The 12976-nt window shown below is 44.8% G+C and overlaps 1 protein-coding gene across 1 annotated transcript; it reads left to right on the forward strand.

Annotated features, from left to right (window-relative positions):
* Positions 1–1282: 1282 nt before the first annotated feature.
* LOC131675805 (uncharacterized) lies at positions 1283–8739 on the forward strand. The gene is made up of 7 exons (XM_058954950.1): positions 1283–1434; positions 1487–2639; positions 2790–2975; positions 6021–6879; positions 7108–7319; positions 7375–7643; positions 7713–8739. The coding sequence occupies exons 1-7, from the start codon at positions 1283–1285 to the stop codon at positions 8737–8739; spliced, it is 3858 nt and encodes a 1285-aa protein (XP_058810933.1).
* Positions 8740–12976: the final 4237 nt, after the last annotated feature.

Raw genomic sequence — 12976 nt, forward strand, 5'->3', positions numbered from 1 at the left:
GCCAGAAATTGATTTTTGGTGTCATTTTGAAACCGCTCTGAAGCAGAATGGCGAAGTGGGTTAGTTCGCGACGGGAAGGAGCAATCGTTTGTTAATAAAACTGCTCACTTCCGTTCGAATTTCGCGTTCGCGAAGGGCAATTCATCGCGTCGTGAAGGATTATTCGTTTCGAGTGTGTTTTGTCCTCGTTCGGTCCGGTTTCGCGTAGAAACGGTTAGTTCGCGTCGGGAAGGAGTCTGTTATCGATTTAACTGCCGTTTCCGTTCGTAGTGCGTCGTGATGCCACCCAAAGAGGAAAAAGTGTTGGGAGACCGGTTAGTCCAGTGCAATGGATTGCTGGCAATTCGTGATGCTTTGGAGAAGTTTATCCGTCGGTTCGTTCCTGCACATGATGCCTTTCAGTTGAGTGTTCGTATAGAGTCGCTGGATAGGGCTTATGCGCAGTTCATGGAGGCGCAGGATTGAGAGACTGGACAAGGATCACACCTGGCGGAACGTGTCGATTTCGAGCAGCGATACTGCGCAGTGAAAGGCTTCTTACTCTCCAAGGTTCCTGTAGAAGCGAAGAACTTAGCTTTGAACACATCCATGATGACAAATCAACACACTTTCTCGACAGGATTCCACCTCCGTCTTCCAAAGATCGACCTACCAAGATTTGATGGCAATTTCTCACGTTGGTTGTCATTTCGAGACACCTTTACGTCCATGGTTCATTCCAATGGGGACATACCAACGGTCGCCAAGCTTCAGTACCTTCTACAATCGCTTGAAGGGGACGCAAAGAAGCCGTTCGAGTCAGTTGACATCGAAGCCGACAACTATGCGTCAACATGGGACGCCCTACACAAGAGGTACGACAATCGCCGTTTTCTCAAACGTCAGCTGTTTAGGACACTCTAGGAGCTGCCAGCGGTCAAGCAGGAATCTGCTAAGCGCATCCACAGTCTGGTCGACGATTTTCAGCGCCATGTACGGGCGTTGGCGAAATTGGATGAACCTGTGGAGCATTGGGATACGCCGCTGGTAAATGTGCTGTCGTATAAGCTGGACCAATCCACATTGCTAGCATGGAAGAAGAAAACGAGCAGCCAGGACGATGTCAAGTATGAGGAACTGGTTCAATTCCTGTACCAGCGTGTACGCGTCCTCAATTCTGTCGGACCAGATATGCAGCAACCGGCACCTCCGAAGGTGGCCGACCCCCAGAGTTGGAAGGGCACGAAGATGACTAAGTTAACGCAGCTGCTACGCCCAACCAAGATTCTCCATGTCAGTTAGCATGTTCAGACAGCCACTCCCTCCGCAACTGCCCAGTGTTCATACGAAAGGATGTCCGCCAGCACCGAGAGCTGGTTTCGCAAAAACGGTTGTGTTGGAACTGTCTGAGCTTCGGTCACCCAGCCAGGAAGTGTGTATCGAAGTTCACGTGTCGTACGTGCCACGAAAGACATCATTCCATGTTACACGATTCCTCTCCATCCAGGATGTCGTCGAGTCCTGCCATTACGGGATCATCACAACAATCTCCACCGGTTCAACAGCCGCATTCGTCCAGTTCGGGTTCTGCTCCACCGCAGGTCAGCATGGTGGTCCAAACCGCATGCAGTATGGTTCTACTGGAAACGGTTGTTCTCAACGTTGTTGATGATCATGGCAGGGAACACAAGGCTCGTGCTCTACTCGACTCGGCGTCAATGTCCAATTTCATCTCCGGTCAGTTAGCGAAGGTTCTCCTCAGCCGTCGCACCAAGGTGGACATTTCGGTCGCAGGAATCGGTCTCTCAACGCAAAGGATGAAAAATGCCATCACCGCCTCCATTGAATCGAGAACTCAGCCATTTTCCACGAAGCTCGAGTTTCTCATTCTGGAGCAGCCATCCGCAGAGCTGCCGACCATGCCGGTCGATATGTCGGCGTGGAAATTCCCGCAGGTTGGATTAGCAGATCCACAGTTCCATGCCCCAGGAAGGATTGACCTCGTCATCGGTAGTGAGGCCTTCTGGGAACTTCACACCGGTAGGAAGATCTCGCTCGGTAACGGTCTTCCATGGGTAGTCGAAACACCATTCGGATGTGCAGTCTCTGGTTCCGCGTCCAATGGATCTACCTGCATTCCCCGGATCTGCAATCTCTCCATTACCAATGAAGATTTGGAAGCCGCACTTCAGAAGTTTTGGGAGTTAGAAGCGATTTCCACTGGGCCTGCACACTCACCCGAAGAAAATCGCTGTAAAGAGTTGTACTCCAGTACAGTCAAGCGTGATTCGACTGGAAGGTACGTCGTACGTCTTTCTCACAACAAAGATCCAGAAGTCTTCCAGGGGGCCTCCAGAGCCATCGCAGAACGCCGTTTTCACAGCCTGGAGCGCCGTTTGCAACGAGATTCTGCAATCAATGAATCGTATCATCGCTTCATGGACGAGTACCTACAGCTCGGTCACATGAGAAGGCTTGACGAGCCTGTAGATGACGTGAAGGCGCACTGTTATCTCCCACATCATCCCGTTTTCAAAGAGTCGAGCACCACGACGAAGGTTAGGGTCGTTTTCGACGCGTCCTGCAAGACGGCGTCAGGATATTCGCTGAACGACACGCTGTTGGTCGGACCCGTAGTTCAGCAAGATCTACTCTCCATGGTGATGAGATTTCGGACACATCACGTCGCTCTGGTTGCGGACATCGAGAAGATGTAGCGGCAAGTATTCCTGCATCCTGAAGATCAGCCGTTCCAGCGAATTTTTTGGCGTACGGGCCCTGATGAACCCATCGCTACGTACGAACTGCAGACAGTAACGTACGGAACAGCGAGCGCTCCGTACCTAGCTACGCGTACTCTGCAGCAGATTGCACAGGATACCAAGCAGTTGTATCCAATCGCGAGTGGGCCAGTTACGGAAGACTTCTACGTCGACGATTTTCTTTCTGGGGCGCCGGACGTAGAATCCGACATCAAACTGCGTCGTCAGGCATCGGTAATGCTAGCTTCCGCTGGACTACAGCTCAAGAAATGGGCATCGAATTCTCCTGAAGTTCTTGGGGATATACCACCTGATGATGTGGCAATTCAGCCGTTTCGGCCGTGCCGGCTGTTTGGCCATCTATGGGAGCTGTCCATCAATGTCAGCTTCTTTCTCCGAACAGCCTAGATAAGCCGTGTAGTGTCGGTAGTGGTTGTTTCAACCGGCTAAGAATTACACTACGGACTACCTGTTCCGGTGGTAACACCAAACAGGGAACCCCAATTCCATAGTGTCATGCGACCCGTGCTATGGGTAAAATTGTTGAGGGGGTTTAAAATATTCTCAATGGCGAACGGAGCCTGGGAAGAGCCGGGCGAACTCCCCAGTAACTGGCTGTGGTCCACTAGGAGGTTGATAACTCTATTATCTTTCTCCGGACAAAACCAGCCTAGAGGCCGCGTGGCATCCGGCGGGTTGAAGTATGTCAGTTATGGAAATAACTGTCAAATTCATTCCCAAAGGTGGCCGCGTCACTTATGAGGAGGCAAAGAGCTTTAGACCGATCAGTCTGACCTCCTTCCTTCTCCAATCAGTGAAACGTTTAATCGACCACTACATTCGGGATGGTAGCTTGGGCGAGCACCCGCTGCATGCAATGCAACATGGATATCAGCGGGGGAAGTCTACTACCACCCTGTTACACAATGTTGTCTACAACATTGAAAAAGCTTTTTCACAAAAGCAATCAAGTTTAGGAGTTTTTCTCGATATTGAAGGTGCTTTTGACAACGTGTCTTTCGAATCCATTTTGGAAGCAGCACGAGATCATGGAGTACCTTCATATATCACGAACTGGATACACGCAATGCTTAGCAACCGACATCTGTGCTCATCGTTAAGACAAGTAGAGATGAGGAAACTGAGTGTCTGCGGATATCCTCAAGGTGGTGTGCTTTCACCACTTCTATGGAACCTTGTCGCCGATAGCTTGTTGAGAAAACTTAATGAGCTTGGGTTTCCGACGTATGGTTTCGCCGATGATAATCATATAATGATCACCGGTATTTGCATTAACACACTTTTTGATTTGATGCAACAAGCCTTATGTGTTGTTGAGCGGTGGTATCTTCATGTTGGACTATCAGTTAATCCAAATAAAACCTCAATGGTGCTTTTCACGCAACGAAGGATTACAACCGGAGCTCGTCCATTGCAGTTTTTTGACTCTGAAATTATTGTCGAAGATCCAGTTAAGTACGTTGGGGTAATTCTCGACTCAAAACTTAATTGGACAGCTCACATCGATTTCAGGATCAAGAAAGCTTGCATGGCCTTTGGCCAATGTAGACGGGCTTTCGGCAAATCCTGGGGACTCAAACCCAAGTACATTCAGTGGATCTACACAACAATTGTTAGACCAATACTGCCATACGGGTGCCTTGTTTGGTGGCAGAAGGGAGGAGTCATGACAATCCAATCAAAGTTAAACCATCTTCAGAGGACGATCTTGATGGCGATGACTGGTGTGTTCTCGACAACACCTACTGCTGCTCTCGAGGCACTCTTGAACATAAAACCACTACATGTGTTTCTGAAAGAAAGTCTTAATGTTACTGGGCTCTGGAACAGTAACCCAATAGATCGTGTAACTAGCCACACAGGACTGTGGCCCCAAATGGTTACTTGGGATGAATATGCACTTGCTCCCAGTGACCTTATACTCACATGTAGTTTTCCTACTAAAACTTTCAATGTGAGAATTCCTCTTCGTGAGGAATGGCTGTCTGGCTGGATGGAGCGACAACTTGAAGAATACGTAGTTTGTTATACGGACGGTTCTTTGTTGGAGGGCCGAGCCGGTGCTGGTGTCTATTGTCATGAGATGAGATTAAACCAATCTCATTCGCTTGGTAGATACTGTACCGTATTCCAAGCAGAAATCTTTGCGATTCTGTGTGGCGTACAATCCGCACTTCAACAGGGAATTTGCGGTAAAAGAAACTATTTTTGCTCTGACAGTCAGGCTGCCGTGAAAGCACTTAGTTCGGCAGATTCGAGATCGAAATTAGTAATCGCATGTCGAACTCAAATCGAAGAACTTAGCATTTCAAATGCTATCTACCTTCTATGGGTACCCGGTCATTCCGGTATTACTGGAAATGAATGGGCGGACGAATTGGCTAGAGCTGGCGCTGCGACTGATTTCGTTGGTCCAGAACCAGTTCTATCTCTGTCAATAAGTTGCATAAAGCACAAGATTCGCTCTTGGGCTGCATTCGAACATGCCAACCATTGGCGTAGCTTGCAAACTTGGTTCAAACAAAGGCTTTTCTGCCGGATGTGAGTCCGAAAATGTCAAGAAATTTGTTGCATTTTTCCAAGCACAACTGCAGTATTCTGGCCAGGGCACTGACTGGACATTGCAAACTCAATTATCACATGGCTATTATTCAGCGCGCTGAGTATTATTCATGTGATCTTTTGTGAATCCGATTACGGAACATCATATCATTTGATATGCAATTGCCCTGTATTAATGTAATTGGGCATCCGGATTTTTGGTTCTCCATACATAGATGAACCTATGTACAGAGAGCTGAAATTTAAGGATATGCTTTTGTTCCTAACCCAGTGTGGTAAAGAGCTATAGTTTTTTAGCCGTATTTGAATGACAATATCTCTTCGGGGGTGTTGTCGTTCTGTTATCTCAATATCCCCTCGAGGGTGTTGATATATCCGCTCACTGTTTGAGTAGAGGTTCTAAATCCCTCCGGGGGTTGGAAGTTTTATTCCTGCTGTTGTAGCACCTGCAGATCGTTCAGCATCACTCCGGGGGTGCAGAATGCTCTGTTTTAATTGTTATGTGTCGTTGTTTTCCTTACCCCTAACCTTACCACTTCCCCAATCCTTCCCATCAGGAAAATGATGAAAAGACGATTCTTGGCAAGGCACAAATCTCCGATCAACATGGGGAACGTGCCATTTGAGCCAGACGCTACTGATTCCTGAACGTACGGAACAGCGAGCGCTCCGTACCTAGCTACGCGTACTCTGCAGCAGATTGCACAGGATACCAAGCAGTTGTATCCAATCGCGAGTGGGCCAGTTACGGAAGACTTCTACGTCGACGATTTTCTTTCTGGGGCGCCGGACGTAGAATCCGCCATCAAGCTGCGTCGTCAGGCATCGGTAATGCTAGCTTCCGCTGGACTACAGCTCAAGAAATGGGCATCGAATTCTCCTGAAGTTCTTGGGGATATACCACCTGATGATGTGGCAATTCAGCCGTTTCCCAATCTTCAAGATGACCAGGCCGTATCCACGCTCGGCCTCATTTGGGAACCGAAGTTGGACATACTTCAGTTCAAGGTTCAGCTGCCGCTAGCTGCATCCGTCCTGACGAAGCGCAAGGTGATGTCATATATCGCCCAAATTTTCGATCCACTCGGACTCGTGGGTCCAACGATCACCAAGGCCAAACTCTTCATGCAGCGACTTTGGGCTCTGAAGCAGAATGGCGAAGCATGTGAATGGCACTCGCCGCTCCTGTTCACACTCCAAGAAGAATGGAAACTGTTCCATAACACACTACACCTGTTAAGTGAAGTTCGCTTACCCCACTTTATTTCGATACCCGACGCCGTCAGCATCCAGTTTCACTTCTTCTGCGATGCGTCTGAGCGCGCATATGGAACATGCTGTTACGTCCGAACTGAAGCACACGGCACAGTTTCAGTCCAGTTGCTGGCGTCTAAATCAAAGGTAGCACCGCTCTCTACTCGCCATACAATCTCCAGACTGGAACTCTGTGCCGCACATTTGTCGACCCAGCTGTATAAGAAGCTGAACGCGACGCTGAAGCTTCCTGCAACTGTTCATTTCTGGACAGATTCCACTACTGTCCTCCAATGGCTTCGTGAGAACCCGAGTCGTTGGAAGACTTTCGTCGCAAACCGGGTCTCGCAGATACAGCTTTCAACCGATCTCAACCGCTGAAAGCATGTTCCTGGAGTCGACATTCCCGCTGACGACATATCCCGAGGATTGAGTCCTACCGACATCCTCAACTGTACACGATGGTGGACTGGGACACCGTGGCTATCTAAGTCTCCGGATTTTTGGCCAAATCCAACGTTACCCACAGCAGAAGCTTCTGAAGTGTCCGCCGAAGGACGCAAGATACCACTAGTTGCCATGACCACGACACAACTGAGTTTCTGCACCGATTTATTCGCTCGCTACTCCAACTTCTGCAAGCTGCGCCGACTGACAGCGTTCATTCAGCGTTATCTGCACGTGCTTCGTGAACGAGCCTCGCAACGTAGTTCGGAAAAGAAGAAGTACAACAGTCCATCCGCTTACCGCACAAGAACTCCAACACGCCGAACTTTCGCTCTGTCATCTCGCGCAGGGTAAACTTTTCGCTGAGGAGATTTCCGATCTCGCTAGTGGCGAACGTGTCGCACGAGCTTCCACGCTGAAGTGGTTGAACCCGTTCGTCGATCCCGAAGGCACCGTACGTGTCGGTGGCCGGCTTCGCAATGCCGCGCTGACCGATGCGAAGAAACACCCGATCGTCCTCTCTGCCAAGCATCCGCTCGCTGTTCTGTTGGCTAGTTTTTATCATTTGAAGCTACTGCACGCAGGTCCTCAACTCCTGCTAGCCACTCTCCGCCAGAAGTTTTAGATTCTGGGCGGCAGAAATCTTGTGAAATCCGTCTTTCACCGTTGCCACACTTGCTTCCGTAGCAAGCCCACACTAGTCCAGCAAACCACAGCAGATCTTCCGGCATCGAGAGTATCTCCAACCCGACCGTTTTCTGTCTGCGGAGTCGACCTTTGCGGACCCTTCTATTTGAAGTCCGCCGTCCGCAACCGTGGGCCAACCAAGGTGTACGTGGCCATATTCGGCTGCTTCTCTACGAAGGCAGTTCATATCGAGCTAGTGAGTGCAGCTAGGAACGCTGGAGTAGACAGGTCGACTCCAGCGTTCCTAGCTGCACTCCGTCGTCTGGTCGCCCGCAGAGGAAAGGTGGTAGAGTTGCATTCTGACAACGCTACCTTTTTCAAAGGTGCATCGAATGCACTGAACCGCATCTACCGCATGCTGAAGGTCGATGAGTCTGATCGGAATCAGATCTTCGACTGGTGCTCCGACAACGAAATTTGCTGGAAATTCATCCCACCTCGAGCACCACACTTTGGCGGTCTATGGGAGGTTGCAGTGAAGTCAGCGAAAACACACCTGCTGAAGGCAATCGGCAACGTGAACGTTGCGTACGAGGACATGCTCACACTGCTGGCGCAGATAGAGATGTGCCTCAATTCTCGTCCGCTGACTCCAATGCCGGACGATCCGTCCAATCGCGAGGTCCTAACGCCAGGACATTTTCTCATCGGAAGTAATCTCCAAGCTGTTCCAGAAGTTGATTTGAAGGAGACTCCTGACAACCGCTTGGACCACTGGGAGGTGACCCAGAAACGGTTCCAAATCATTTGGTCTCGCTGGTACTCGGAATACCTGCAACAGCTGCAGTCTCGTGCAACGAAGGGTTGCAACCCGCCTGTCTCCGTCGACGTTGGCAGAGTCGTCATTGTGAAGGAAGACAATATTCCGCCAACCAGTTGGCCTCTCGGCCGAATTATCAGATGTCATCCCGGAGCCGATGACATCGTCCGTTTAGTCACTCTACGAACCGCTGAAGCCAAGGAGGTTGTGCGTCCTGTGGCCAGAATCACTCTACTACCGACACCACAAACTCAACGAGCCGAGTGAAATATGTCATCCAGGTAGAACAACCCGGACGGGGAGAAATTGCTCGATGCGCACCTGCGCATTGCACAGGTAATTGCAATTCCAATCCCCCAAATCCAATCGTTCGATCTACCTGGTCTTTTTTTCTTCTTGGTCGATGGTGATGAACTCCAAGGGCAATTGCTGTCAGTCACTGGACTTGTACTGGACACTCACCAGACCGTTCCAGCACAAAGCATCAGCAATCAATGTTGACATCCCCGAGTACCATTTGCTGTCATCAACCGAGTTCGCCGATATCCAACAATTGGAACACAATCGCCCGCAGAACAAAACCCGTGTAATTATTTGTTTTGAAACACCGTAATGTTTCAAGGTGGCCGGAATGTTCGGCACATACTTTAATTTGTACATAGCTTATACTAAACTTAAGACAAGCTAAAACGAACTACAATTGAAACTTAAATCGTTTTGAATTATAAACCCAATAGCTAACCATAACATTCTAGTGTATATTCAAATTAAGCTACAGCTAAAATTCTAATTATTATACCAGCTACTCAGTCTGCGCTGTTCGAGACGAGTACTACTATACTTGTTTGCTGTGTGTAGCAGGTAGTAAATGTGCGAGGATAGAGAGAAGAGAGTAAAACCAGCGCGATCACAGCTGATCCCGGCTGGTGATATAATTGTATATAGTCAGTTGAAAAATATATCTCGTGGAAGAAGGTCGATCTGCTCGTTTGTTCTGTCGGAAGAAAGAAAGCCGTCGGTGTTGGAAATTTGCTAGTCGGTAGGAAAAAACGCTTTTAATCCACCTAACAGTGTGATGAGACATTTCTTATAACTCTTATCACTCTCTTCGGATATTATATCGTTTGAGAACATTTAGAACTTGATGCTTCGCGATGTTTTTGATAACACATACTACATGGGATAGTGGCAGGACTCAGAGAATCGCTCAAATCAGCATAGGACAACATCAGTGCTAGAAGTTTCAAACCAAATCAATGGGAAGGCGAAAAAATGGCCCATAAAATAGACATACAAACGAATTATTGCTAATGCTCTGTTAATAAAATATCTAAATTCCTCAATCAATGCATTGTGGTGGGAAAACTGATTTTTCTAAACCATGTAATTGTACTGAGCCAAAAAAAAATCGAAATTTTTTTTTTTTAATCGATTTGAAGTTTATACTTTACTCAAATTTTCAACGCGACTGAGAATTAAGATATCAACCTTTTTTCTTTAAAAAACCCACCATTCCACTATGGGTCACAAGGGCGGTTTTTCGGTACAAAAATCAATAACTTCCAAACCGTTCATTTTAGAGAAATTATGTCTGAGAGAATATTTTTGGAAATTAAATTTTCTTTCTTTTAAAGCAAAATGTAGCTAGGATAGTCCTCTCAAACATTCTTTTCGAAAAATTATGTTTAGAACTAAATGGTGTAACAAGGTACTTACTTCAGCAAAGTTGTAGAAAAATGTTTTTCAAGTAACATTTTCAAATGCATCAAAGTTATAGCATTATCTGTTTTCATGTTATAATTATTTTTCTTCTTTATCTTAGGGTGTTTCTGAAAAAGTCAGTTTTTTAACTATAACTTTTTAAATAGTTAGTCTATCTTCATAATCTCTATGAAGCAATTTTAGTACCTTTTATTGCGCATATTTCTGCTGAAAAATGTGAATCGATATCATTTTTCGCTATCGAGTTACGATCATTTTTTTAAATAAAAATGAAATTTTCAATGACCTCTAACTCAGAAGGTTGCAAAAACAAAAGTAGCAGCTAAATTTGTACTCTTTCGAAAGTGCATCAAAAATACTATAAAATATCTCAAAATCAACTTTTGCTTTTTTGTCGTTCAGCGAAAAATGTTGACATTATGATTAAATGACATCAGCATACGGCTGTTTTTAAGGGCCTGGTCATTGCCATTTAGAACCTGCTTTACTAGATCAAAAAGTCGAGTTGTTAAATGATTTTTTGAGCTTGTCAAATATATGTAAACAAATATTGAAAACGTTAGGCTCAGGCAGATATTTATTTTACTATTCTACGTAACTACTTTATTATCATCGTCATCCTCATAATTATTATAATCACAATCATCAACATCATCAGCATCGTCGTCGTTATAGTTATCTGAATCGTGTCTCTTTTCCCAAAGTGCTAACTCATTTAATATTGAACTTATTTCAGTGCGTTTACTGTATCGGGATCTTCTAGCTGCAAGAACCGGATCAGACGAGTCCATTGCTCTAAAGAAAACATCTTCCATGTTCGCGACTCTTGAACAATTTCTACCATGACTCAGTCGATCGTTCCGGTAGTATTTGTTTCGAGCCTCAGCTCCTTGTTCGCTCATGAAACTTGTTGGTAATGGAAGTGTTGACATAATATAAAATGTAGCGCATTTTGCCTTAAAAAGCAAATGAATTAAGGACTACCCTTCATTCTGTTCTTAGTAAGCGACGAATTTCTGTGAATGCTGGTTTGGGAGGAAGTGCAGTTTGAATCTTTTGTAGGAACTGTTAACGGCTTCTCAAAATATTTCGCTTTTTTATCGAGCACTTTCGTCTCAATTCGATTACTGTCTTTCCAAAATTGATCAAACCTTTTACATGTTTGAATTGTTACAGCTTTTGCATTCTGAGTGAACTTATTTTTTCATTTTTTCCCACACCAAATTATCTCATTATTTCCTCAAACACAACTTTTATTTTATTTTTATTTTCACCTTTGGCCACTTTCCAGAGATCGAACAATTTTATTTTATCCATTTTAACAGCACTAATAATACAAAGCACTACACGCGTTGATAAAAGCAGTCGTCGGCTACTGCGATTCGATTCATGAATGAGATTAATACCAATTAAACTGTCACGACTCGTGGTGTTGTTGTTTATATTTGACATCGAAGGGCAAAAATGCTGACTTTGATTTTGAAATATTTTATAGTATTTTTGATGCACTTTCAAAAGAGTACAAATTTAGCTGCTACTTTTTGCAACCTTCTGAGTTAGAGGACATTGAAAACTATCATTTTTATTTAAAAAAATGATCGTAACTCGATAACGAAAAATGATATCGTTTCACATTCTTCAGCAGAAGTATGCGCAATGAAAAGTACTAAAATTTCTTCATAGAGATTGTTTACTTTTTCGGTCCCACCTATCAGCATTGAAGTATCGCCCTTACGTTTTTCTACAATACCAATTTTACAATTGGTGGGGGTTTGGTGAAAATCGATCTTAATGTCTAAACGGCATAATTCCGAAACCGTAATTTTTGAAGTTTTAAAATTATGCAGAATTAATTTTTCAGAAAATAGTAACAGAGCAAATAAGTACCAAAGTCCAAAAAAATCAATTTTTGTCAAACGTTATTTTTTCGAGTTTACATCAAATCTCAATGTTTCATGCATTATAATGTCATTTGGCATCAAAAATACAAATTTGATTTTGAAAAATTTTCATTTCAGTTTATATGGGATTTTGCTGTGTGATTGCACTCTTCAACTCGTAACTCCGGAACCGGAAGTCCAATCAATAAAAAATTCAATAGCAGCCGATGGAAAGATTGTACCTTTCATTTGAGACTAACTTTGTGCAAATCGATCCAGCCATCTCTGATTAACAGAGGTCACATTTTTTTCCACATACACATACACACACATACATACAGACATGCATACACACACAGACATTTTCCGATCTCGACGAACTGAGTCGATTAGCATATGACACTCGGCCCTACCGGTCGGGATTAGATCGACGAATTTTAGAGTGAATGAGAAAGGCAAAAACATTTTTAGCAATTGCTGAAATTTATGCATTTTTTGGTGAGTAGTTCTATGTTTCATAGACATTAAATCAATTTTAACTTCGCTTCCTATTAAATAAAGACCCTTATTACAGTACATCTCTACAAAAACGAGATCAATTTGAAAATAAATCTGAGGATTATGATTGATTACAGAACTCTGGAATTGTCTATTGGAATGTTTTCAGACAGGAATTTGATACTGATGCTATTAGACAACTGTGAAATCAAGACCAAGAGATCAGTTACATATCAGGACCCCATTCCGACAATTTATCAAAAGTCCTCATGATGTTTACAACAACAGGTTATCTACGGATCAGATAATTGTTATTGTAATATTGAATAAAATCAGTCTGCATCAATAAATTTTCAACTTTAATCCAATATTTTTTTTGGGTGTTGTGGGGGGGGGGGGGTGTA

The sequence above is a fragment of the Topomyia yanbarensis genome, chromosome 1 (assembly GCF_030247195.1).
Source record: "Topomyia yanbarensis strain Yona2022 chromosome 1, ASM3024719v1, whole genome shotgun sequence".
Lineage (NCBI taxonomy): Eukaryota > Metazoa > Arthropoda > Insecta > Diptera > Culicidae > Topomyia > Topomyia yanbarensis.

What these genes read in the sequence shown, in the direction of transcription:
- LOC131675805 (XM_058954950.1), top strand. Translation starts at nt 1,283, where the DNA reads ATGTTCAGACAGCCACTCCCTCCGCAACTGCCCAGTGTTCATACGAAA. An exon ending in AGCAAGATCTACTCTCCATG is followed by an intron (nt 2,640 to 2,789) that starts GTGATGAGATTT and finishes TACGAACTGCAG; the next exon opens with ACAGTAACGTACGGAACAGC. An exon ending in CTAGCCACTCTCCGCCAGAA is followed by an intron (nt 7,644 to 7,712) that starts GTTTTAGATTCT and finishes TTGCTTCCGTAG; the next exon opens with CAAGCCCACACTAGTCCAGC.